Below are 27,592 nucleotides of genomic sequence, written 5' to 3'. Positions count from 1 at the left end.
GCGTCATTGGGCGGCGGACTCTTCCTCCAAGGCCCAACTCGGTTCCTTTCCCTTTCGGGGCAAGTTGTTATTTGGCACCGAGTTAGAAGACCTTATCCGATCTTTGGGGGAGAATAAAGTGTTTAAGTTGCCAGAGGACAAGCCTAGATTTTTTCGCCCTTCGGGTACCTTCCGCGGACGGTTTCGCGGGCAACGCTGTTTTCGCTCGGGAAGGGGGTCCTCTTTTGCTACCCGACAGCCGTCTCCGCGTTCCCAGTCATGGACTCCTTCCTTTCGTGGTAGAAGGCAGGCACGCGCAGGGGCGTCTCATACCTTCGCCACCTCTAAGGCGGCTCAGTGAAGGGACGCCGGTCCATTCCTCCGTCCCGGAGGTAGGAGGACGACTCTCTTACTTTCGGGAGGAATGGGCCACAATTACCTCAGACCAATGGGTCCTCGACATTATATCTCACGGCTACGCCCTAGATTTTGCAAGGCCCCTGCGCGATTTGTTCCTTATCTCTCCCAGCGGTTCTCAGGTAAAGCAACAGCGAATTGCTCAGACCCTGGAGCGATTGCAGGCGCTGGGTGCAATAGTGCCTGTGCCGCCCGCCGAGCAACGCATGGGCCGTTATTCCATCTATTTCATCGTTCCCAAGAAGGAGGGCACATTTCGGCCGATTCTGGATCTCAAGCGAGTCAACAGGGCGTTGCGCATACCGCGGTTTCGGATGGAGACCCTGCGCTCGGTCATAGCGGCAGTACACAAAGGCGAGTATTTGGCTTCCTTAGATCTCACGGAGGCTTACTTGCACATAGGGATACAAGAGTTCCATCAAAGATTTCTGCGCTTTATGGTCCTGGGATCTCACTTCCAGTTTTGTGCTCTTCCGTTCGGTCTGGCGACAGCTCCGAGGGTGTTCACCAAGGTAATGGTGGTGGTGGCGGCGAGTCTTCGGAGAGACGGAGTGTTGGTACACCCGTATTTGGACGATTGGCTCATCCGAGCAAAATCGCGACGTCTCTGCGAAGATGCGATTCAGGCAGTCCTTCACCGGCTCCACTCCTTGGGGTGGGTGGTCAATTACACCAAGAGCCATCTGATCCCCTCCCAGAATTTGGAATTTCTGGGCGCCTCGTTCGATACGAAAGTGGGAAAGGTTTCTCTCCCACAGGCAAGGATGGAGCGTCTGATGGCGCACGTTCGCCGTCTCCTCGCCCTTCCCCTGCCTGTGGTATGGGATTACTTACAGGTTCTTGGATATATGGCATCCACACTGGATTTGGTTCCGTGGTCATTTGCGCATATGCGGCCGCTACAGAGGGCGCTTCTGTCTCGTTGGGACCCCAAATCGGAAGAGTTTCAGATACCTTTGCCACTCTTACCCCCAGCGAGGACCAGTCTACAATGGTGGTTGGATCCGGTCCACTTGCTCCAAGGCACCGATTTGGATCCGCCTCAATGGATCATTGTCACGACCGATGCCAGTCTGACGGGCTGGGGAGCAGTCTGTCAGTCTCAGTCCGCTCAGGGACGTTGGACGCCTCCTCAGACCAAGTGGTCGATCAATCGTTTGGAAACAAGGGCGGTTCGCCTAGCATTACAGCACTTTCTGCCTTTGATTCGGGACAGAGCAGTTCGGGTTCTGTCCGACAACGCAACCACGGTAGCGTATATAAATCGGCAAGGCGGTACACGGAGTCTACCGGTAGCAACCGAAGCCAGCCAGTTGATGGTGTGGGCAGAGCAGCACCTGTCTCGGATTGCGGCGTCCCACATCGCAGGAGTCGACAACGTTCAAGCAGACTATCTCAGCCGGCAACGACTAGACCCGGGAGAGTGGGAACTATCTCCCGAGGCACTCGGACTCATCTGTCGCCGGTGGGGAACTCCCCGGTTGGACCTCATGGCAACTCGTTTGAATGCCAAGGCAGCTCGCTTCTTCAGTCGCAGAAGGGAACACGGGTCGGAGGGCGTAGACGCGCTAGCTCTTCCCTGGCCTGCGCACGTTCTTCTGTATGTGTTTCCACCGTGGCCGTTGGTGGGGAAAATATTGCGTCGCATAGAATCCCACACGGGACCCGTCATTCTCGTAGCTCCGGAGTGGCCGAGGAGGCCGTGGTTCGCCGACCTCATCAATCTAGCGGTGGACGGCCCCTTGCGGCTCTGTCATCTGCCTCGACTCCTTCGGCAGGGTCCAGTATTTTTCGACCAGGCCGATCGCTTTTGTCTAGCGGCTTGGCTTATGAGAGGCGGCAATTGAGAAGGAAAGGATATTCCGAGTCTGTCATTACTACTCTTCTGCAGGCTCGTAAGCCCTCTACCTCGGTTGCTTATGTCAGGGTATGGAAGGTTTTTGACTCCTGGTGTCAGGGTCTGGAAGTGCCGTCGCGGAAGGCTACGGTGTCTCATATTCTGACTTTTTTGCAAGAGGGTCTAAAGAAGGGTTTATCCTATAATTCTCTGCGTGTGCAGGTAGCGGCCTTAGGCTGTTACCGCGGTAAACTTGACGGAGTTTCCATTGCCATGCATCCGGACATTGCACGATTTTTAAAGGGAGTTAAACATTTGCGACCCCCGGTGCGACCTATCTGTCCTTCTTGGAGTTTAAATTTGGTTCTCCGGGGTCTTTGTACTTCTCCGTTTGAGCCTCTACGAAGGGCTACTCTCAAGGATCTCACTCTCAAAACTGTTTTTCTCGTCGCTATTTGTTCAGCTCGCCGAATCTCGGAACTTCAGGCGTTGTCTTGTAGGGAACCTTTTCTCCGTATTTCTAATTCGGGGGTTTCTCTACGTACCGTTCCTTCGTTTTTGCCTAAGGTAGTTTCCGCCTTTCACGTCAACCAGACGGTGGACCTACCGGCATTTGCGGTGGACGGGGCTGAGGCGTCGCGGCAACCGGAACTTCGCAAGTTGGATGTTCGAAGGCCACTCTTGCGGTACCTGGACGTTACCAACCCCTTTCGGTTGTCTGATCATCTGTTTGTCTTGTGGGGTGGTCCAAAGAAGGGAAATAAAGCTTCAAAAACTACGATCGCACGCTGGTTGAAAGAGGCGATTGTGTCTACTTACATTTCCCAAGGTCGCGCCGTTCCGGAGGGTCTTAAGGCTCATTCTCTGCGCTCCCAGGCGGCATCGTGGGCAGAGAGTGGGTTTATTTCCTCGCAGGAAATTTGCCGAGCGGCTACTTGGAAGACATTGCACACCTTTGCGAGACATTACCGTTTGGACGTGCGCGCTCCGACGGTGGACTCATTCGGCAGTGGTGTGCTTCGTGCGGGACTGTCAGGGTCCCACCCCGTTTAGGGCAGCTTGGGTACTTCCCAGCAGTCTGGACTGATCCTGGTACGTACAGGGAAAGGAAAATTAGGACATACCTGATAATTTTCATTTCTGTAGTACCAAGGATCAGTCCAGACGCCCGCCCATTTCAGTGAAGAGTGTAGAGTCCCGCAACTGTTGTTTTTTCGTGTTTTTCGGGTTCCGTTTTTTACGGGCACTTGCTTGTTTTCATGGTTTCCTTGTTTTTTCCACATGTTCATATACGTTTCATCTTTATATTGAGCTAGTCACAGAATTTGCCATTGTTTTCTAATTTCATACTGCTTTGTTATGGATTATACTGGAGGATCGCAGGGGGCGCACCAGGGTATATCAGTGGTGCCTTTTCAGTTTCTCTCTGACTCCATCTGCTGGACGGGAGGCATAACCCAGCAGTCTGGACTGATCCTTGGTACTACAGGAATGAAAATTATCAGGTAAGTCCTAATTTTCCTTTCCCCCCCCTTTTTTTTTTAAACATTCTCGTCCTTTTTGTTCCTCCGACAGGGCAGGTGTTGATTTCTGAGGGTAAAAATGTGTGCCGAGTTTTGGTTTTTTTTTGGATGGGGAAATAGCTAATAGCCTCATTAACATGAATTTGCATATGATGAACTCTATTGGCTTGGGGTGGGGAGTTGAACATGCATTTTGGACGCACTAATTCTGAGTCCAACCACGTGTTAAACAGTTGAGCGCACTGTACTACATCGGCCTGATTATAGAAAAATATGTATGAACCCTACTTGCCTTGCTATCATTCCAACTCCCTCCACCCTTTCACATCCCAAGTGCTTGCATATACTATTCATCTCCACTGTCTTTTCATCTCAAGTAGTTCTAGATCTGCTGCAGCCTATTTTTTTGCCCTCTGTTCTACAGAATCCATCCTTGACAAAGTCTCCAGTGACCTTTCATGGATAAGGATCTTTACTCAATTCTCATCCTCCTTAACCTATCCACTGCTTTTGACACCATTGGTGTTATAGTCTACTCCTTGACATACAGTACTCAATTGGATTTTATTATTATAAATTAAATTTGATTGACCTCTAATCAATCAAAGTCATCATAGCAGTTTACAATATAAAAGATAAAACAAATGCAAAGTTTTCTTCTTATCTCTCCCTTCATACTTTTAGTGTATCCTCTGGTTGTTTTTCCTCCACTTCTATTCCACTATTAAGTCAATCCTGGGCCCACTTCTTTTGGTGCTTTGATAGCCTTTCAAGGTGTTCAGTACCACTTTTATGCTGATAACTCCTAGATCTACTTCTCTACACCAGAAACTTCACCAGAAATCTAGTCCCAAATCTCAGCCAGCTTCTCTGACATCACCACCTGGATGTCCCACCACCTTAATTTGGACAAGATAGAAATTCTTATCTTTCCCCAAACCCCATGACTCCTTTATCTCTTTCTCTCTTGTGATGGTGCATTCATCCTCCCAGTCCCCTTGGTCTGTAACCTTGGGGTCATCTTTGATGCTGGTCTCTCTTTCTCCACACATATCCAAAATATCATTAAAGTATGCACCCTAACACTTCCTCTAACTGTGGCACTCAGCCACAGAGTTACAGTTGGGTGACTTATTGGTCAGGACATCTCTAGGCAGTTTCTCTCTTCAGTATTCTGTTCTTCTCATACAATCCATTCACTCCACAGCAATAAATTACTATCTGCCTTTAGACTCCAGTACAAACTGCAGCAATTCCAAGTTTTAATTCAATTCAGCAAGGATTTAAACAGTTTCTAGACTATAGTACAACCTATAGCAATTTCAGGCTTTAAGCTTGCAGTTGGCTGCTAACTTCCACTTGTAATTTAAGGTCTGGGATAAATACCATCTGTAATAGCTCCTAACTTGCAATATAGCCACCCACTAGCAGATCTTTTCCTCCTTTGTCAAATAGATTAACAAAGCAATTTTACCTGCTAGCTGTTAGCTGTACCACTCTACATCTAGATAAGATCTCTTCCTGGTTGCTTAAACACTTTAGATTCTTCCATTTCTGAATGATATACTTGAGGTTAAGAAAGTCCCCACCTTCCCTCCTTCAGAGCCCCTTTGGCTCCTGTGAATTGTAGACTTTTCTTTCTGTTCCTATACCTCTGTCATTGTTCTGGAGGGTTTCTGAATCTGCCTATAAAGCCCTTTCTCTTACATTTCTCAGGGAGTGGGATATATATCCCATTACAATAATATCACTAAAGTCTGTCCCTTCCTTTTGAAGATGGTTCCAAAATCTTTATTCATGCATAAATAAAAAAAAGAGGCCGTTATGGTTTTCTAAAGAAGTAGCGGAAAGGAGAAAGGTTCACTTTCATAAACTGCAAGAGATTGCAGAAAGAGGAAGACAGGTGACAATATCTGGAAAAGCAAAGAGAAGCTGGGAAAGTCGTCAGGAATGCAAAAGGGTAAATGGAAGAAAAAATATCAAATATGGTAAAATGGGGGATGACTTTTTTTTTTTTTTAAATATGTTAGTGATAGAAGGAAGTGCAAAAGTGGCATTGTGAGACTCAGCGGTGAAGGGGAGAAATATGTAGAGGCTGATGAGGAATCACTGTGGAAGGGCTTAGAGCAGGACCAAATAAAACAAACACAAATACCGTATTTTTTGCTCCATAAGACGCACTTTTTTCCCCCCAAAAGTGGGGGAAAAATGTCTGTGCGTCTTATGGAGCAAATATAAAAAAACAAAACAAAAAATCCCAACCCTTTAAAGTTAATTAACTACAAACCCCCCCCCCCCCCCAAGACTTGCCAAAAGTCCCTGGTGGTCCAGCGGGGGTCCTGGAGCGATCTCCTGCACGTGGGTCATCTGCTGCCGGTATTCAAAATGGCGCCGATAGCCTTTGCCCTTACTATGTCACGGGCTACCCGTGTCATTGGTCGGCCCCTGTCACATGGTAGTAAGGGAGAGTCTCTGTTCGGCTTGCCTCCCCCAGGGGGAAGTGTCGTCTATTTTGCTTGCGAAAGACGCAAATCGGCCGGCTCGAGCAGCATCGGCGGGCGCGTGTTCGATCCAGGCCGGAGGCTGCTTTCGCCGCCGGCTCCCTCTGCCTGGATGAATGCACGGCCCCCGCCGGCAGTGAATGAATGCCCGTGCGATTTCGGCGCTCAAGGCAGTCATATGGCATGACGTCAAGCGTCGTGACGTCACGCCTTGAGCGCCAAAATCGCACGGAGGCCGCTTTCGCCGCCGGCTCCCTCTGCCTGGATGAATGCACGCCCACCCGGCCGCAGCCTGGATCGAACACGCGCCCGCCGGCTCCCGCCACCGCCTGGATCCAACGCGCGCCCACCCGCCCGCCGGCTCCCACTGCCGCCGCCTCTATGACCGCACGCCTGGGGGATTCGGAAAGTGACAGGTATTTATACATATATATAAACAACTTACGCTGCAATGTTAATATGGAGGTCGTCCATGGTTTTTTACACTTTACTCCCTTTGGTTTTACCCCCATTTTTACACTTTATTCCCGTTTTAATTTTCGAACACCACACTAACACCAAGTAGAGGGTAGGCGGTAAACTAACAGGTTAAGGACGCGGCAAAATAGCGGGTTACAAAGGAGATAATCTGAGCGCGCGTCACAGTATCGGAGGGGAATAGCTAATTCCTTCATTATACAGCTAATTCGTTCATTTACATATCATATACATGCTGGGTGCGGAAAGGGTTATGCGTCTGTTTTAAGAAGCGCTAAGGACGCGTGAAACTAGAGACTGTATCGCTGAATCGCCTTACGCGTCCGAATTGTGCGCTCACAGCACGTTACAGACGGGAAATCTTCAACCGCACGTTACAGTATCGATCTGTGTAGCAGGGAATCCTGGTGGGGGGCGGTTCCCTAGGGAGGGGGAATAACTAGCAAGCCCCAGTAGGGGGTAGGAGGCCCCATGAAGAGAAGGAAGCCTAGGGAAGGTCATTACTGCTGAACTGTGAATTTTATATTGCTAACTTTGTTTTGAGAACTGCTAAGCTATTTTTGTTTTGTTTTCTTGTCATTAATAAAACGTTTGCGAGAACAGCCAGAGTCCAGGCTGATTCATTTCTCTGGCCAGCACAAGACTGTTCATATTGTCACAATGCCATCTTTTCTAAGCTCAAGCAACTTTACAAGTCTTGGGAGAAATAAAAGATCTTTTTTTTTCTTTTTCAGCCTGTTTGAATTTTTTGAAGCTGTGCAAAATCAAATACTATAATTACTGTCTTATTCATAATGTTCAGGTGAGTGTTCTTGAAGATTTGTTTTTATCTTTCTGCTGATTCCATATGTTCTTGTCAGCTATAGATTGAACGTCATTTGTTATAAGTAAGTACAGTCTCTGTTTATATTTCTGTGTTAATACCATGGGTGATTCTGAAACAGATGCCCATAAGAACATAAGAAATTGCCATGTCCATCAAGCCCAGCATCCTGTTTCCAACAGAGGCCAAACCAGGCCACAAGAACCTGGCAATTACCCAAACACTAAGAAGATCCCATGCTACTGATGCAATTAATAGCAGTGGCTATTTCCTAAGTAAACTTGATTAATAGCCGTTAATGGACTTCTCCTCCAAGAACTTATCCAAACCTTTTTTTGAACCCAGCTACACTAACTGCACCAACCACATCCTCTGGCAACAAATTCCTGAGCTTTACTGTGCATTGAGTGAAAAAGAATTTTCTCTGATTAGCCCTTTTATCTCTGTTTTGGTTATCTTATAATTTGAGCCTGCCTCCAGTTCGGATAGAGCTCCTATTAACTTAAGTCATTGATGATAATTGGGTAACCTTTTGATTAAGTGCCTGTACAAAACAGATGAACATAAGAATTGCCATACTGGTTCAGACAAAGGATTCATCCGGCCCAGTATTCTGTTTCCATCAGTGACCAATCCAGGTCACAAGTATCTAGCATAATTCCAAATAGAATATAGTTATTGCTCTTATTGGTAGATACATAGAATCTTTTATAGGGATGTGCAGAGGGACACCATACGTTGCATTCGGGATTCGTATTCGTCGGGGGCAGATACGTTGCATTCGGCAAGGGGGCCCCCTGATACGTTTATACGTTAATTCTTATTCATTTCCCCGCTAAAATTAAATTAACTACAACCCCCCACCCTCCTGACCCCCCCCCCCCAAGACTTACCAAAACTCCCTGGGGAGGTCCAGCAGCCATCTCCTGCACTCACACCCTCGGCTGCCGGTATTCAAAATGGCGCCGATAGCCTTTGCCCTTACTATGTCACAGGGGCTACCGGTGCCATTGGTCAGCCCTTGTCACATAGAAGGAGCAATGGATGGCCAAATTAATTATATTACAGTCACGATGCCTTTAAAAATGTCAATAGGCCATATATTGTATTTCTGAATTTCTATTTTATTCCAAATGCACAATATCTGTTAAATTTGAAAGCTGCTCTCATTTAGCCTCTAGCTGCATTCAAGTGCTTAGATGGGCTACCCTTTTGCTTGTTATCCAAAATGCTCCCACAGGTTCATCTAGAGACACCACACCAAATCTCAGGGGAATGAGATTTACAAAATTGGGGTTAGGTCATGGTAAAAGGTTCCCATGTTTTATTTTGAGCTAATGTTTAAAACAGAACAAATCTTGGATGCTAAAGAAAAAGGATGAATAAGGCCTAATGAAGTAAAACTAGAACCAAGAAGTAAGTAGTTCGATATCTTGAGGGATCTAGGTATACAACTATCCTGAGTTCATGTAGTCAGTACATCATAAACATTACATTCTTAGTTAATTTGGTTGCTGTTCATTACCCTGTACTTTCTTTGATCTCCCTATCCTTTTCTTAAAATGAAAACTGTCTGAGACTGCATGTTTAGTTTCGGTTGCTTCTGAATTCGGCACTTATACATGAGTCTGATTCATAGTATCATGATCCCTGAACTTAGTCCCTCTCTTAACCAAATTCTACATGGTGCAGCCTGCTGTTAGTCACTTGGGTCATTGGTTATTACAGAGGGACTTTATCATACAAACTGGTGACCCGCTGGGGACTGGCCGAGGAGGAGAATCTGTCTTTTGGTGAGTAAATTTGTGTTTACATATATATATATATAGAGAGAGAGAAAACGAAGTTGCTCTGTTAGCTGGATAGCAGCTGGAGGTCCTGTTTTAATAGGTGTATCTCCAGGGAGTTCTTGAAATTTTTATGCAGCCCTGTCTACTATTGTAGAGGATGAATTTTTAAATTTCATCTTTTTACCACGGTGATAAACCTGCCACCTCACATCATATGTTCAGTAACACCCAAAAACATTACAGAAAACTTCATTCCTTATCATCCATTCCAGACCAGTCTTGGTGAGTGAGTTATATTCCCATACTAGCAGAGGAATCAAATAAAAAGCTGAAAACTGACTTCACTCCCCTTATATGTGCATGTTGCAGCCTTCTACTCTGTCTCCAGCAGATGGTGCAGACGTGTGGACTGATGCAGCAGCTAGGAGTAAGCTGTTCCCGAGAAGATTATAGGCTAAAGTTTCCAGTGGAGCTTAATCCAAATCTTGGGGGCTTAGCTCCAGGCTTCAGTCCTGTTGGTATTGGTTTTCCCTTCCCCTTTGGGAACCAACTCAGTTGGGGGTCTGAGTTCCCGCAGAGATGACGCAAGCATCGGGTAGCCCCCAGTGACGTTTTTCCCCATTGGTGGGTCCAGCAGCAGGGACTACTAATACCCACTCTTCCTCTATTCTTGGACAACAATGGGAAGGCAGTAAAGGCTCTTTCCCTGTATGTACCTGGATCAGTCCAGACTCATGGGTTTTGCCCCCCTCTAGCAGATGGAGACAGAAGTCCCTTTCCACTGTCCCTTCCATTGTATCTTTGTGTTCAAATGTTGGAAACTCCTAGGCACCTAAAATTTGGCACCTGACAAAGATGTGGCCGACTTGAGTAGAACTACCACAATCTAGGGATGGTCCCTGACCCTGGGCTGTTTAGGAAGGGGTGAGGCCAGAGGGAGGGAAGGAGAGAGTAAAAAAAAAAAAATGAAGAAAAAGAAAAAAAATGGAAGCAAAAAAACAGATGAGCAAAATAAAAGGGTGGAGGAAAAGGAATAGATTTCCCTGTCTTCTAAATAGTTTTGACTGGTGCCTAAGTGTGTGTGTGTGTGTGTGTATGTATGTATGTATATATATATATATATATATACCGGTGTGATATCTCGATTGAGATCGCATGTCAGTATATAAAAATAATAAATAAAATAAATATATATATACACACAAAAGTGTTTGTTTATATTATAAAACCTTACTGATTTTTTTTTTTTATTAGTTAATACCTTTTGACCTACTGTTTCATTGCATGTTTATATTTTCTGTTTTTTCTTAGTAAACTCTATGGGGATCAAGCTAGGTTTTTTGAGGCAGAAAAAGTACCAAGAATCAAGCACAAGAAACAGGGGACTGTGTCCATGGTGAACAATGGGAATGATCAGCACGGATCACAGGTGAAAAGATTGATGGTTATAGCGAGAAGCCAAAAGGGAGAGGTCTCCTCAGAAATCTCTGCAAGTTTATAATTGATTGACATGCTGTGCTAATTTAGAAACTGTAATAGTGCATCTAACCATAATAAATTACCGAAGTAATTCTTTGTATAATACTAATATATTGTTTTATTTTAAATAATGTGTATTGTATTAGTGACACTTATTTTTATGTTGTAAACTGCTTTGATCAGTTCGCTGTATGTGCAGTATAGAAAAATTTGAGAAATTGATAAAATACCAAACTAGTTCCAGAGCTGGGAGCCAGATTGGGCCTGCCAGAAGTTCGGCCAAGATGGACATGTTTGGGCAAAGAGTGAAAGTTGTTTGCTTTTTTTCTTGGAGAAGAAGGAGATATTGAACGGTAATGCATGTGGATTAAACTCTCCTCATTTCTTTATTAACCTGCATTTTAAAAACACTAAACATTTGTACAGAGCCATTGCCATTTTGAACTTCTGTGTTAACAAAATATCCTTTCTTAATAAAAAAATAAAAATTCTTTGAGCCAGCTTGGCAACTTAGGCCTGGATTTTTTAAGGTCGCAGACCTTAGAAAATCCGGTGGTAACAGGGGGGTGGGGTGGTGAAGTGGGGGGGCTTTCGCACCCAATAGTGCCATCGTAAAAGGTGGCGCTATTGGGTGCGAAACTGGCGGCGAAAAGGGCCCTTACCTTTTCGCCGTCAGCGACGTCTTTGCGGCATCTGCCCCGACTCCTCCCCTTCCGGTGTGGACGCTGCCCAGAACCCGCCCCGATCTAGGTATCGCATGCGAAAAATCTCTATTCGCATGCGATCCCTTTTGAAAATGACCACCTGGATTTGATCCATGGGCCCAGATTCTGTTCCCCAGGCCAGTTTCGGCATTCACAGCCCCTGGGGAGAGAGGCTTTCAGCTCCTTCACAACAGCAGCATCTAATGACCAGGTTTGGGATGCTATCCCAGGCGTCTGTTTGCGTTACACTGTGAACCGATGTGATATCATTGATGAATGTCGGTATATAAAAATTTTAAATAAATAAAATAAATAAATAAATGTTCAAGAGGGAACTACAGTCTGTGGCCTCTGATTAAGGATTGTCACTGCGCCGCCTGGGCTAGATGTGAAGGAAGGAGAGAGAGGGTATAAAATGGAGACAAAATACTGGGTAGTTGTAGAAATAAAGACGTGGCACTGTAGAATCTGGTTCCAATTGACCTGAACAGAAGAAGACTGCTGGGCTGAAATAAAACAAATGGTTCTTAATAATAGGTCTATTGTGTGCACATACCTAGTATTTACGTCCAAGGGGATTGTGTCTTCATAGTAATCTGCTTGCTTTTTTAACTTCTGTATGTGTGATTGAAGCTTTATTTATTTGAAAATGTCCCTGCTTTTCTTAGTATTATTGTAAGGATTTTCTTCATGAAGATTCCAGTGGCTTCATTTTAGAGTTTCTTTATATTAAAGGCTAAAGTAAACTTTCAACATAGCTGACTCAAAAGTTGAAATGCATATCTGTGGCTGTTTTGCTCTGTTTACAGTGCTGAGTGCTTTTTGGAGCTTGCCCCCTCGTACTGTGTTTAGAGGAAGTTTTGAGGGGAGGAGGAATAGTTGCAGGGATCTGGTACATGCTTACTTGCACTAACCCCACAGTTCCACAGAATGGAGGTAGAAGAGGGGTGAAGGGGATAGGGCAGGTTTGTCACCATCTCAAGCCTCCAGAAGGAGATAAGAGTGGTTGTTGCACTTTTGAAAAGAGGAAAAAAAAAGCTGCAGGTTCTGTTCCTACACCAGGCTTTCATCTCTTTGCAGAATCTATGCTTTATTAAAACTTTAGTCTGTAGGGGAAAAAAAGAAAGAGGGGCACTCTCGAGAAAAGTTCATGCAGCTTTTTGGCTGTTTCTCTCAATCAAGCCCTCTCCACTACTTGTGCTCCAGATTTTGTTCCAAGTTGAAGCACTGATGCCATTTTGGGCTAAAAGGTCTGGCAGGGGGCAGGAGCACATATAGATAACCTAGGACATTCCCAGAAGATCGGCAAGGCTGCACTGTCTGTCTCCCTACATGCTGGGCCTAGTCATTACCTGGCACCTTGGCATAGTGATTGCTGCAGTCTCCACCACTCTAAAGATGGGTGTGAATGTCAACATAATGATTGTTGGAACTGGATCTATTAAAATATTGGTTTATGATAATGAAATTTGATTCTTTAAAGCAGCAACATTGAAGCTTTCAAAATACCCTTTAATGTTTCTTAGTTCAATTGCTTCCTGCCTGTGTCTTTGTTCTAGATACCTTCTTTTTTTTTTTTTTTTTATAAACATTTTTCTTAACTATTTTTTTTATTTTAATTTTTTTTTTTTTTTTTTTTTTTAGAAAGATGGTAAATATTGTCATCTTTAAGTTTAGCTCTCTCTGTTATTTTTGTGCTCATGCTTTACATGTATCAGTGATGTGCTTTATTTTACTCAGATGATTAATGATGGGAATATTTGTAAGGGAGAGATTTTAAAATCATCAAACACTTTTATTTTATAAGGAATAAAATAATAGTAAATACAAATTTAAAAAAAAGGGAGATGTTTTAATTGGCAGCTGAATTAGTAACAATTTGTTTTGCTAGGGTTGCTTTTTATGGCACTTCAAAATTTAAAAAGTGCTATTAATTGTAATCTTTCTGTCTATCCTAGGCATTGTGCAGACTATGGTGCTGAATAGCAATGAAAGACTGTTGGTCATTCTTGTTTAAACATGGAGTTAGTCTCATATACCATCAAAGAAAACATGTTTTAGTATTCTTTTCAATTAATTTTATAATTATCTTTTGAATCAATGAAATTGAAATTCTTCTTATGCTGTTTATCGTTAAAGACATTTGCAGGCCAAGAGCATGCACAGGAGACTGCCTTCAGGGCACTGGCATTACTGTATACACTTCAGCCTTTTTCATGAACCTCTGTGTTTTGCTAGAATGTGCTCATATGTTAACTACACACTGTAAGCATTTTACTGTTGCTCTTTGCAGTTTCTTATAACTACTGGAGAAAATCTAGATTACCTTGATGGTGTCCACACAGTGTTTGGCGAGGTGACAGAAGGCATGGATGTACTAAAGAAAATTAATGAAACCTTTGTCGACAAGGAGTTTGTTCCTTATCAGGACATCAGGTATGGTTGGATTTTGTGCACTATCCCTTTTTTTCCTTCTATCTTTGTAGGTTTTATTACTTGCACCAGCTTGTCAAGGGAAAAAAAAAACATGGGGAAAGAGAAATACCTACAGTACCTGAATGTAATCTGCTTTGAAATGCCTGAAAAAGCGGAATGCAAATCAAATAAATAAATGTTTCTTTGAGTTCATGGAGTTTCATAAACGGCAGAACTGGCAGATCTCGCCCATTTTCATATCTTGCAAAATGTTTAGCTTATTGCAATTAGAAATCACACATGAGCAGAGAAACCAGCACAAATCATCCTGGCCGCCTTATTCAGCTAAGTTCAAAACTGATGCGTTTCTCTTTCTCTGAAACTACCTCTGCTGGAGTCTTTTTATTTTTTTTAGCAGAGTCCTAAAGCTGGAGGTAGGGTGGGAAAAGGGAGCAAGACTCCATCCTCTCCCAAGTCGGTGGGCCAATGCCTGCAATGAATCAAATTGAGGAGGAAGCCTGTGAAGGGAGTCTGTTGCATTGTTAGATGATGGAGGGGTTACAGGGACACTTAGGGAAGACAAGGCCTAGCAGAAAATGCTAAATGAGTTCTTTGCTTCGATGTTTACTGAAGAGGATGTTGGGAAGATACCTTTGCTGGAAACTATATTTAATGGTGATGATTCAGAAGAACTAAAACAAATCAAAGTGAACCTGGCTGATAGAGCAGATTAACAAACTGAAGAATAGCATATCGCCTGGCCAGATGGCTTACACTCTAGTTCTGAAAGAGTTCAAAAATGATAATTGCAGATCTATTACTAGTAATTGTTGCCTATTCTTAAAATTGTCTATTGTACTTGTAAATTGGAGGGTGGTCAACATAATGCTGATTTTGAAAAGAATTTCTGGCATTATTTGGGAAACTATAGATGGCTGAACCAGACTTCAGTGCCGGGAAAAATCATAGAAACTATTGTAAAGAATTATAATCCCACAACATATAGACAGGTATGGTTTAATGGGACATAGCAGACATAGATTTACACAAAGGAAGTCTTGTCTCACTAGTCTGCTACTTTTTTTTTTTGATGGAGTTAATACATTTGTGGATGACAGTGATTCAGTGGATAATAGTGTATTTCGATTTTCAGAAGGCATTTGACAAAGTCCCTCATGAGATTCCTCAGAAAAAATAAAATGTTGGGATAGGAGGCATTGTCCTTTTGTGGATTGCTAATTGTCTAAAAAATAGGAAACAGAGTAGGAATAAATGAAGGAGAAGCCCTCTGGGGGAGAGAGACGGCTCTCCTCCGGTAGAGAAGGCTCGGAGGGCAAGTCACCGGAGTCATCTAAGAGGTTTCCAAAGAATCATCTGCCCAAGGGTCATAAGGTGCATCCTCCTCACTGACGTCCCTGGGGGAACGGTGAGGGAGACCGTGGCATCGAGGGTTGTCTGGCAACCTCGGAGTCAGAGGCACCTGGATCGTCTGCTTCCTCGGCAGTGGAGAAGGACCGGGCCAAGCACCAAGGGAAACACTGACATCATCCGTCGCCTTCGCACGGCATCAGTGCCAATGCTGGGGGAGAACTGGCCTATGCCGAGCCTCCCCCGAAGTGACTCCTTGGAGAAGAGGCTCCATCCTCTTCCAGACCCAGGAGTCATAGGTGTTCCCCCACCGATTTTTTGGTGCTGGACACCGAGCCGCCTCGGCTCCCCGTGGAGGGGCCAGTGACGCCTCGCCCACCTTCTCCGTCATCCGCGCTTTCATCGCCAGATTTTCAGGAGGAGTTGGACCCGCAAGGTGCAACAGGGGGTTCGCCATGCCTTCCGGAGTGTTGAACTGCCCCTGGCGCCAGCCCCCGTACTGGCACCAGAACCAGTGCTTGTGCTGTTAGCGCCTCTGCTGGAGCACCTTGACATTCTTTTGGGCATCCTACCAACAGAGCTGATCGCCAGGGCTTTCTCTGTTCCTTATCGACCACCGAGGTAACCCTCCGGAGCGATTCCAGTCCTTGGGTCCTCCGAGGAGGAAGTGCAACTGCGCCAGAGGCATGCGAAGGCACCTTTCCCCGAGCCCGTTCCCAAGCCATCCGGTGTACCAGGACCACTGGTTCCCTCTGTGCCCTTACGGGCTTTGTTAGGGCGATGGCGGAAGCTATTCTGTTTCAACTTCTCATAGAGGAAGACGCCCACCACAAAATGCCGGAAGTCCTTCAGTTCGTGGATGGTACCGAAGGAGGTAGTGGCTATCCCGATCCATGAAATTCTTTTAGAACTTCTATACAGGATCTGGGAGCATCCGGGATCTGTCCCCCGGTTAACTGGAAAACAGATGCCCTGTATCTGGTTTGGCACGCCCTAGGCTTTCAAAAGTGGCAGCTCTCTGTGTGGTTGTTGAGACTGCCCTTAAAAAGGTGAAGAGATCCCGCACCCATTCATCCATCCCTCCAGGCCGAGAACACAGGGCCCTGGATGCTCTGGGTAGGAGTCTTTCAAGGAGCAATGCTTACTGCTGGTATCGCCTCCTACCCAGTTGTACATGCCCCAGTACAACAGGAACCTAAGGAAATATGTTCAAGAGCTGGCAGAAAACCTACCCACAACAACAGGAGGCAGAACAGGCAGTGGTTCAGAAGGGCCTGGAAACCGGAAAGCATGAGGTGAGGACAAACTACGATGTATTTGAGACGTCAGCCAGAGTGTCGGCTGCGGGCATTAGCACCCGTCGCACGGCCTGGCTTCGGGCCTCTGACCTTCGCCCGGAGGTTCAGGAGAGGTTGGCAGACCTGCCTTGTACCGGAGAGAATCTATTCGGTGAAAAGGTCAGGGACACAGTAGCTCAGCTCAAGGACCACCATGAAACCTTGCAGTAGCTTTTGGCCAGCGTTTTCAACCCACAATCTTCTGGACACAGGCCTCCATGATCAGGTCCTCATAATCCCTTCTACTGCCAGAGAAGGTACTATCCTCCTACTTACACGTACCAGAGCATCAAGAGTTATAACCAGGGGTTGGCCTTACCAGCAGTGTACACCCAGGCCCCAGCCCAAGCTGCAACCCAGCCCAGCTGTGGGTTTTTGACTTGCGCGAGAGAGCGGAGACCAGTTCCCAGTGCCTGTGAATCCTTGCCCACCGGTCGGAGGCCAACTGTGTCTGTTCGCGGATCACTGGGCCCTCATTACTAGCGACCATTGGGTTCTGGCCATTGTGAAACATGGTTACCGCCTGAACTTCAAAACTGTCCCGGCGGACTCCCCGCCACTCTTTACGTGGGACCCCTTGGGACATCAGGCAGTCCTCAAGTCCAAACTCTCAGCCTTGTTTAAAAGCCAGTGTGGACGAACCCGTGTCCCACTCTCTACGGGGTCGGAGTTTCTACTCTAGGTATTTTCTGATACCAAAGAAAGCAGGCAGCCTCCGGTCCATTCTCATTCTCAGAGCCTTAAACAGGTTCTTGCACCGAGGTCGCTTCAAGATGATCTCCTTGGATACCCTGATCCCTCTCCTTTGCAAAGGAGACTGGCTCTGCTCTCTCAATCTGAAGGACGCTTATGTCCATATAGTCATATTCCCACCTCATAGGAAGTATCTCCGTTTCTTAGTAGGCCACAGGCACTTCCAGTACCGGGTGCTACCATTTGGCCTAGCCTCTGCCCTGAGGATCTTCACAAATTGCCTGACTGTATTGGTTTGTAATCAACCTCCCCAAATCTCATCTCAGCCCAACCCAGCAGCTGGCGTTTATTGGAGCTCTGCTGGATATGACTCTAGCCAGAGCGTTTCTTCCCCAGGACCGTGCCCAGGTTCTGGCGTCACTAGCACACTCTGTCCTTCAGGGTGCTGCTCTGCTTGCTGGGTCACATGGCGGCTTCAGTACCTCACTCCACTTGCCTGACTAGCCATGCGTGTCGCGCAGTGGGCACTTCGCTGTCAGTGGCTCCAAGCCACCCCCTCAGCACCTCAGTGTAAGTTCCCTCACCACTCCGGGCGTCCCTCTCTTGGAGGGAGAAGCTGCCCAGCTTTAAAAGAGGTCTTCCCTTCAAAACTCCATCTCCCTAAGTGGTACTGACCATCGATGCCTCCATCTTGGACTGGGGAGCACATGTGGGCAGTCTCCGCATGCAGGGCTTGTGGTCAGAGCAGGAAGCGAGTTGTCAAATAAACATCCTAAAGCTGCGAGTGATCTGGTACATCCTCTTGGCGTTCCAGGATCGTCTGGCCCACAAAGTAGTCTTGATCCAGACCGACAACCAAGTCATGATGTGGTATATAAACAAGCAGGGAGGCACAGGCTCCTTCCTGCTTTGCCAGGAGGCGGTACAGATTTGGGCCTGGGCACTGTCCAAGGGCATGATCTTACGAGTGGTTTACCTTTCAGGGACAGAGAATTTAGTGGCGGACCGCCTGAGTTAGATTTTCCACCCCCACGAGTGGTCACTCAACCCGATAGTTGCGGACAGGCTCTTCCGCCTGTGGGGCAATCTGGACGTGGATCTCTTTGCCTCCCCCGGGAATTACAAAGTGCCCCACTTCTGCTTGCTATACAGGGAGGAAAGGGAACCAGCCTTGGATGCCTTCACCCAGTTTTGGGGCGAGGACCTCCTGTACGCGTATCCTTCACTCCCGCTGGTGGGGAAGACGCTCGTGAAGCTCCAGCAGGACAGGAGCACCATGATCCTGGTCTCATATTAGCCACAACAGGTCTGGTTCCCGATTCTGCGAGACCTATCGATCCAGGAACCCATATGCCTGGGCACCTCCCCAGATCTGGTCACGCAGGACCAGAGCAGATTGCGCCATCTGAACCTCCAGTTGCTGGCCCTCACTGCCTGGATGTTGAAAGGGTAAGTCTTGCAGTCCCTCAACCTCTCTGATAACGTGTTGCCAGGTACTGGTGGCTTCCCGAAAGCCTTCCACCAGGAAGTCTTACCGGTTGAACTGGAGGAGGTTCTCCCTCTGGTGTTAGGCAAAGGGCCTAGACCCTTTCTCGTGCCCCACACCACGATTATTGGACTACTTGTGGTCGCTCTTGGAGTCTGGGCTACAGACCCACCTGAGTGCGATCAGCGCTTATCATTGGGGTGCATCAATTTCTGTTTAGCCCTTGGAGGGCCACTTCATGAGTGGCTTGTTGCAGCTAAAACCCCCTCTGCATCGTCCTGCTGTGTCCTGGGACCTCAACATGGTCCTAGCGTGGCTCATGCAGTCTCCTTTTGAGCTTATGTGCTCCTGCGACCTTAAACGCCTCATCTGGAAAGTCATTTTCCTGGTTGCGGTCACCTCCGCTCGCAGGGTCAGTGGGCGTTGGTGATATATCCGCCCTCTCCAAAATTCTTTCAGGACACAAGGGGGTTTTATGTATTTACCTTAAGCTCCTGCCTAAGGTGGTGACTGATTTCCATCTCACCCAGTCTATTGTTCTGCCCACCTTCTTTCTGAGGCCCCATTCCCACCAGGGGGAATGGGCTCTGTGCAGCCTGGACTGCAAGCGTGCCCTTGCCTTTTATCTTAAGCACACAGCAGCCCACAGGCAGTCCACGCAACTCTGTTTCCTTTGACAAAAGCGGACTTGGCGTTGCGGTGGGCAAGCAGACTCTAACTGGTTGGCAGACTGAATACCCTTCTGCTACGAGATGGCAGGCCTTTCACTTAGAGGCCGCATCAAGGCACACTCAGAGCCATGGCAGCGTCAGTGGCGCACTTTCGTCCGCTTCCCGTCGCTGAAATCTGCAAGGCTGTGACGTGGAGCTCCCTGTACAAATTCGCCACCCATTACTGTTTGGACAAGGTTGGTCGACAACAATATCTTTGGCCAGTACCTTCGTAATCTGTTCCAGGCGTAAGAACCCAACTCTCTCTAACTAGGGCCCAGTATCTGGTTCTTGCTGCCTCCCGCTACAGCCCACAGCACTTCTGTTGTGCCCGTTGGCACGTGGGTTCGTCCTGTCTTTACCAGGGGCAGTGTGCAGCTTGGTATTCACCCATTTGTGAGAATTACCATCCTGCTTGTCCTAGGAGAAAGCAGAGTTGCTTACCTGTAACAGGTGTTCTCCTAGGACAGCAGGATGTTAGTCCTGAGGAAACCCGCCTGCCACCCTGCGGAGTTAAGTTCACTATTGGTTTGTTTTATTTTTCGCTTGTCTTTTTCGCTAAGTTACAAGGCTGAAGAGGGACCCTGCCTGGCCGCGCGGATAGTGGCATGCTCAGTGTGCCAGTCAAAGTTTCTAGAAACAAAAGATTTCCATGCCGGGCTCCATCTGATGATGTCACCCATCTGTGAGGACTAACATCCTGCTGTCCTAGGAGAACACCTGTTACAGGTAAGCAAATCTGCTTTTTTATTCTGGGGCATTAGAAGCATGTTTGAGATCCTGCAAGGTAGTTGTGACCTGGATTGGCCACTGTTGGAAACAGGATACTGGCTTGATGGACTCTCAGTCTGACCTAGTATGGCAATTCTTATATTCTTATGACGTGACCAAGCACCCATCTGGTTTGGTTTGTCAAAGATACTGTCACTTCTCCAAGTCAGATCTGGATGGCCCCACTCATCTTGTCCTCACCCTCCCAGTCCTCCTTCAGCCTCACTCATGTGTCCTTAGTGTCTCCTACCCTGCTTCACTCATCCTCCCCCAGTGCTCCACCAGCTTCTGTCTCCCTTCCTCAAACATATTACTATGCATAATGCAGTTACTTGAAAATAAGCCCATCTTCCACCACATTGCCATAATTCATTTTAGTATACGATTAGTGTAAAGTTCCACTAACTATATTGGTGCTCCATGTCTCATGACTGCTGTGCCATGTGAGCTGAGATTTCCTGCTGAGTATGGCTGCAAGGGAAGTCTCCTGCAGGGTTGAATCCTCTTGTTGTCCTTGCCTGTTAATAGCAGTCACCATTTTGGGTCCAGGCAACCATTTTCTATTCCACCCACTGGATCCTAAGCCCACTGCATCCACAGTTAGTTAAAAAAAAAACCACCCACAACCCCTCTCGAGATCGGATCTGAACCTGTCTCCTGTTCATTTACGCTCCCGGCTACAGTGATCTATGGGATCAGGAGCACTGGGATACCTTTTTAAGGTTGGGTGGAGGCCAAGCCAAGTAAGCTCCACCCCTATCTTCCACTGGTCTTTCTTGCTTGCTCACTCTTGCCCTCTCTGTCCTCCCCATACTGATCAGCAGCTGGAGAAGAGCAGTGGTGCCTTGGGCTACTGCCACTTCCTGCTATGCTGCCTGCCTCGCCTGCTACTTTGCGTCACGTGACTCTACAGAGTCTCCTGTGATTCAGAGCAGCAGTCAGGCCCAGAGTTGTAGAGATGGAAGATGCAGCTGATGCACCGCTGCTCTCCTCCTCCTGCCACCAAACAGCTACTGCCTGTCCGACTGACCCCTGGATCTCCCGCAGCGATTCAGTGGCCCTCCTAATTCTGATACCTATGGATGGGAAGCCCTGTAAATTACAAAATAAAGTATTTGTGAGATGTTGTTGCCTTCCATCAGCATCGAAGAACACATTATGTAAATAAACCTATGTCTTGTTGCCTGTTATTTCCTGCCAGGATAAATCATACCGTGATTCTGGATGATCCATATGATGACCCCTCTGATTTGCCAGTTCCTGATAAGTCACCAGAGCCCACTAAAGAGCAGCTAGATGTAAGTTATAATCTTGTAAAGCATTGCATAGGGAGGAACTTAGTGTTAAATGGGACTTGTCAAGAAATATAGCTACAAAAAACTGTTGTCAACAGTATGGCTGTTCATTTTATTTTGGAGAGTTGGTTTTTTTTAGTTCTAGAAATAAATTAAATAACTAACTTTTTGGCATGACATTTCTTCTTGCTCTTTTGGTCTTTCACCTCAGTCAAAGCTGTCCTTTATGGCCCTTCTCCTTGGGCTGCCCTCCTATCTCCCTTCAAAAGTCCAATTGTTGCAGAGACCATCCTTAGCCAGGGGCCACAGATTAAATTCCCTCTGGGATCCTGAGTCTGGCCAGTACTGTCACCATTGTGTAGTGACTAAAGCTTCCTTCCTTTGTCCTCCTGAACTGCAATTTGGATGACTGCACAGGGGAAGCATGTACTGGGGACACTGTTCTTTGTTCCTGCTTTGTTTATTTTGCTTCAGGATGAAGCGGTCTGAGAGATTCCACTGCTGCGGTGCATCACTGTATTTTGCCTGCATTAGAGTGGGGGGAATCCCAGGAGAGTGTTCTCAGTGGGGGCTTCTTCAGTAATCTGGGACCGATACTTGGCCAGGCTTGATGTTGGAGGGATTTTGAGTGGGCCCTCTGTGGCAGGAATGTCTATCATCTTGTCTCCTCCCGCAGGAATCCTGGCGTTCCTTCAGCGCTTGGGCAGCTCAGTTGTTGTTGTTTCAGACCTGCCCCCGGCTCTGGTTCTCATTGATTGTCTTCCTCCTTGGGTCCCTAGGGGCCAGACAAAGGAATCTCAAGACTTTAGTTTTGATTTTTTTAGTTTACTTCACCAGGCTTTCTGTGCAATTCAGAAATCTGGTGATTAGCACAGATTTCCTACAGGGGAAGTTGCATCCGCAGCTGGTGCTCTCATGCCTGTGAAGCATCTGAAGGAGGTGGCAGAGCTCTCCCCAGTAGGCTGGGAAGAGCCCCAGAAGGATTCAGAGGAGCCAGATTCTTTGAGTTGTGCATTTCTGACAGAGGGAGAGCTGCCTCCCAAGAGAGAGGAAGACTCTGTTATTTATCTCTTCAGGAAGGATGAGATGACTATATTGATCAAGTGGTCTCCTGCTTCCGGATTGAAGATTCGAAGGAGGAAGATCCCATCATTGAGGAGAAGCATAAGTCCTTCCAAGTCCTTTCCCTTGCATTCAGAATTAGAAGATATGGTTCTATCGGCATGGGAATCTATGCAGAGTGGTCTTCAGGAGGGTCAGAAATATGCTAGAGTTATACCCCCCTTTCCCTTGAGGCGGTACAATGTTTGTTTCAGCTTCCTTGGATGGACACTCTGGTTTCTGTGGTCACCAGTTGGACTACAATCCTTGTGTAGGGAAGTATTTCACTCAAGGATCTTCAGGACAGGAAAACAGATTCCTTCAAAGCATGTTTTTACCTTGTCTGCCTTAGTTGTATGGGCACCCTTGCGCTGGATTCAACAACTCCCAAAAAATGAGGAGGTTGCAAGAAATGGAATCAGTGACTGCCTTTGTTGCAGATGACCTCTGTTATATGCAAATTTCCTGTAGGTCAGTGGCTTCGGCAACTGAGGCCAGGAGATTGCTCTGGCTGTGCAACTGGGCAGTTGATTCTTGGTCTAAGTCACATTTCAGCAACTTCCTTTTAAATGCAAACTGCTTTTTGGGTAGGATTTGAAACATTTTGATAGGGGACCCTAGTTGCAAAGGCTCCTGGAGGACAAGGGGATGTGCCTTTTTCAAACCTTGTCAAGGTCGGTGGTCGGCTTTGGGACTCTAGACACTATAGGCCAGGGAAATGTTTAGGATCTTACTCCCTTTGAGGCTCTTGGGGTGCAAGAGGTGTAGGGGTCACTCCTTTTGAGATTTCTACAGGCAGAAGCCAGACATAGCTGCCCGTGAAGAGTACAGCTGTGGTGCAGAAGGAGGCTGTATGGTATCAGTGATCAGATTTGGCACCATCCAGAGGAAAGTGTCGGCATGGCCAGTACATAATACATCAGAGCCTCCCATATTGGCAGTTGCAATCACTGTAACTCCAAGCTTCTACTCTGTGCCACCGGCATCAACATCCCTTAGAAAGGATTAGCCAGTTTGGATTTATGTAAAGGATGTCTTTCCTCCATTCCAACATAAAGGGTCTTACAACCAATGGAAGCAAAGCTGTTGGAGCTGGTGAGGAATTTCTTTGCCTACTTAAGCCCTGAAGTTGGGAGAGAGAGGTTGGAAACTCTCATGTCAAAGATGGATATTCAGGGCCCTACAGAAGTTCAAACCTTTCCTCAGGGGCTTCTGGTGATGAGCGATGCCCAATTCCTGAGGTGGTAGATTCATTCCCTTCAGAGACATTCCTTCATAGACTGGAAGGGGAAGACAGATCAGCTCATTCTGAGGCTTTCCCCTCAGATGAATGGAGGTCTCCTCCTTGGTCTCTCTCTCAGCATTGTCTTGTTTCCTGTCTCAGCATTCCCCTGGGATCAGAGGAAGAGGATTCCACGGGGATTTATTCAGTCCCATGCCAGACTTGCCTCAGCATAGCTGTCTACCAGAAGATCTTAGCTACTTGCTAGCAAAGATGTTGTCCATTGCTGTTAGAGCAGAACCCAAGGATGGATATCCTTGGTCTACCACAATTTCTCTGTCCTGCAGAAAATTCTGTATCCTCTCCAGTGCATGGATTTGCAAATGAGAATGTGGAAGACTCTGACATTCCGCTGGCCCAAAAGCTGGATCTTAAGTATAGAGTCCAGGGTTTGAAGTAGTCCAGCTACTGCATCACTCTGTGGTGGTGGAGTTGGCAGTGAAGAGTGCTAAGCCCATCTGGAATCATTCTAACACTCCTCCTGGGAAGGACCCAAAGGCATTAGATGCATTTGAGAAGAAGATATTTCAGGGATCCATGCTTAGTACTTGGATTGCAGCTTATCAGTCATACATAGTGCAGTATGTGCATGAATGTGGGCAAAAGCTGACAGAATCGTCTTATCCAGGGCAAGCAGACTAACAGAGTTGTGGAAAATGTGAAGGAATGTGAGAAACATCTTATCTATGCCACACATGAGCCTCAGTTAAAGATGGGACATTGAAGGCTCTTTCCTGTAGGGATCCATTCTTGGTTTTTTTTCTAAGGAAAAGTTATCCATTACACACCGGTGCCTTTGTTTCTATCCAAGGTAGTTTCTCAGTTTCATCTTAACCAGGTTATTTCTCCTATGATCTTTTGGAAGAAATTAGGCTGTGATGGGGATTTGTTTTTCCATGTCATGGATGTCCGACAAATGTTTTTGAGTTATTTGAGGGTGATGACTTCATTTCATGAAACAGATGAGCAACTTATGGTGTTTAGTAGTCTCAGGAAGGGTGAAGCTGCCTACAAAGCCATTATTAGCAGGTGGTTAAGGAGGCAATAGCAGGGGCAGGGATCCAAGAAGGTGCTAATTTAGTGAGACATTTCTATTCTTCTTTAATTTCAGCATGTCTTTGAGCTTCAATTTCCTATCATGGTGAAGAGGAAGGGCCAGCTATGGGGGATTTTCTCTATTGCTTATTCCTCCTCACAGAGGAGGGGGGGGGGATTAGAGCCTATATGTTTGGGAGATTCCCTCGTTGCCAGTACTGGTGAGGGGATGATACCAGACCAGCCAGAGGGAGAAACCTCAATGATTCCTGAGAACCACTTACCTCCCTTGATTCTGGGTCTTAGAAGCGGTGGCATTTTGAGTGAGGTAGCGGGTGTCATGAAAGTTTCTGTTTCCGGCGCTTCAGTGGAGTCTCAACATGCTGAGAGAGCTCTCATGTTGGCCGTGCTAGATTCTTGCTGTTTGCGAGAGGTGGATGTTACTTCTGTTGGCTGCAGGGAATCAAGAGCTCGAGGAGATATTGTTCCCTCTGTCTCTAGGAAGCCCCCTGATGCCCTATGCACTTCAGCCAATATAAGTTTGGAAGAATTTCTGGCAGGCGATAATGATGCTTGAAAGAATGATTTTGACCAGTCTTTGAAATTTGTGAAAGGACAGATCTCTGCTGTTGAAAGTTTCTGTTGTGGGCTACGATGGAAAAATTAAGGAATTGGAATCTGTCTTTGCTGTTTCTAGATTTTATTAAAGCTTTTTCTGCTAAAGATAGTTTAGCCATCCACAGAAGACTGGACATTTTTGAAAATAGATGGAGGAGTTTGAATCTTTAGATTCTTAACTTTCCAAGATCCCCCCCTTAATTGGTGCTAAGGAGTTAATCAAGAAATATGAGGAAAGTACTGTGTATATCAGAAGAATCTGTGCCCCCCCAATATGGCATTCTACTTGCTATTTAGGAAAAAAGAAAACGTACTGGACATTTCCCCTGTTCAGAAAGTTTGGATTTAACTGATTTTCTTGAACAATCAGCTGAAGCTGTGAAAGACTGAGCTACTTTGCTGATTTCATATGTTTCTGAAGTGGATAGGAATCTTATAATGAGACTGTGTTTCAGTAATAGAGAGACATCTTTTTTGGGTCAGAAGGTCTGGATTTTTTGAGATGTGTGTAAACAAACTCAAAATAGATCTTTTTTTCAGTTGCATGATAATGTGATAGGTTTAGGGGGAAAATTTTCTTAAGATATCCTGCTTAAACGTTTGATAAAAATGTCTGGCAGTAGGTTTGTCTTTATGAACCTAGTTATTTGAAATCTTTTTTAGATGAGAGGATCGCCATGGTTCCTGCTTCTACTTCAGATTAGGTTTAATGACTGGCCATGTGAATTATTTCTGTCTGGCAGTGTCTTTTCCTTGTATGATTTGCCTTGTTTGTGTGCTGTGTCTCTTCAACTTTAACTTTGCTGTTGCGATCTCCCTCTCTTTCGGGCCGATACAGTAAAGTCTGCGGGAGAGCGGGCGGACGCCTGCTCTCCCGGCGCGCGCGATTCAGTATTTAAATTAGATCCGGCGGTAGATCCGGGTAAAAGGAGGCGCTAGGGACACTAGCGTGTCCCTAGCGCCTCCTTTTTGACAGGAGCGGCGGCTGTCAGCGGGTTTGACAGCCGATGCTCAATTTTGCCGGTGTCTGTTCTCGAGCCCGCTGACAGCCACGGGCTCGGAAACCGGACGCCAGCAAAATTGAGCGTCCGGTTTTCGGCCCGACAGCCGCAAGCCGAATTCACATTTTTTTAAACTTTTTTTTACTCTTCGGGACCTCCGACTTAATTAGCGCCTTTGGGTCGGCGTTAATTTCTGAAAGTAAAATATGCGGCTTGGCTGCACATTTTACTTTCTGTATCCCGACGGCTAACAGTGCGCTCCGTCGGAGCGCACTGTACTGTATCGGCCTGTTTGTGGGCTTAGTAGGTTTTTACATTTTTGATATAGTATTAATATTTTTCTTTACTTCGGTTATGAATGATTATCCTGTTTCTGTCAAGCAAAACTTGACAAACTTGTATCTTGTTGATTTAAAATTGATGAATAGTTAAGTTAAAAATAAATAAAATAAAGGCGGCAATAGCTTCTGTGTATATCAGCAAAAGACAGGATATCCACAGGGAATATCATAGGCAAATATACCTCCTACATATTCATTGTAGATATCTTTAAAACTAGGCCTGTTTGTTTTACTCCAGGACGGAAGTTGCCTATTCCTGGAGTCGAGTAGTTTCAGAATGTTTTTTTTTTTTCTGTCTCCATCTGGCACTAGTCTGAATTGGTGTGGTAGGATTAAAGGAAAGAAGATTCATTTTAAGTATAAATTTCACCTTTCATCTGGATGGCCAGCAAAGTAAACAGGACAAATTTATCAAGGCTGTTGAATATCCAGACCAAGTTAGCTGGATATGTTTATCTAGCTAACTTTGCTAGCCGCCCAGCAGCTGAATATTTACCCCTGTATATTGTAACCTAAAAATGGTGCATCTTTGTTACAAAAATATAAATTTTGAATTTGTCTTGTGTCTTTTTTTTTTTTTTTTTTCAAAATAGTTTTTATTAACAGCAA

General features: G+C 46.1%; 1 protein-coding gene across 1 annotated transcript in view; it reads left to right on the top strand.

Moving 5' to 3' along the window:
* PPIL4 (peptidylprolyl isomerase like 4) overlaps positions 1-27,592 on the top strand; it is a 109,142-nt gene that overhangs the window by 3,008 nt on the left and 78,542 nt on the right. Inside the window, exons 2-6 of the mRNA XM_029594067.1 lie at positions 7,469-7,536; positions 9,286-9,350; positions 10,659-10,776; positions 13,824-13,966; positions 21,512-21,608. Of these exons, the coding sequence (XP_029449927.1) occupies positions 7,469-7,536; positions 9,286-9,350; positions 10,659-10,776; positions 13,824-13,966; positions 21,512-21,608 (491 nt within the window). The remainder of the gene's footprint in view (positions 1-7,468; positions 7,537-9,285; positions 9,351-10,658; positions 10,777-13,823; positions 13,967-21,511; positions 21,609-27,592) is intronic.

Source organism: Rhinatrema bivittatum, chromosome 3, assembly GCF_901001135.1.
Source record: "Rhinatrema bivittatum chromosome 3, aRhiBiv1.1, whole genome shotgun sequence".
Lineage (NCBI taxonomy): Eukaryota > Metazoa > Chordata > Amphibia > Gymnophiona > Rhinatrematidae > Rhinatrema > Rhinatrema bivittatum.
Note: the sequence above shows the minus strand (reverse complement) of the source record. Positions and strands in the feature narration are given on the sequence as shown.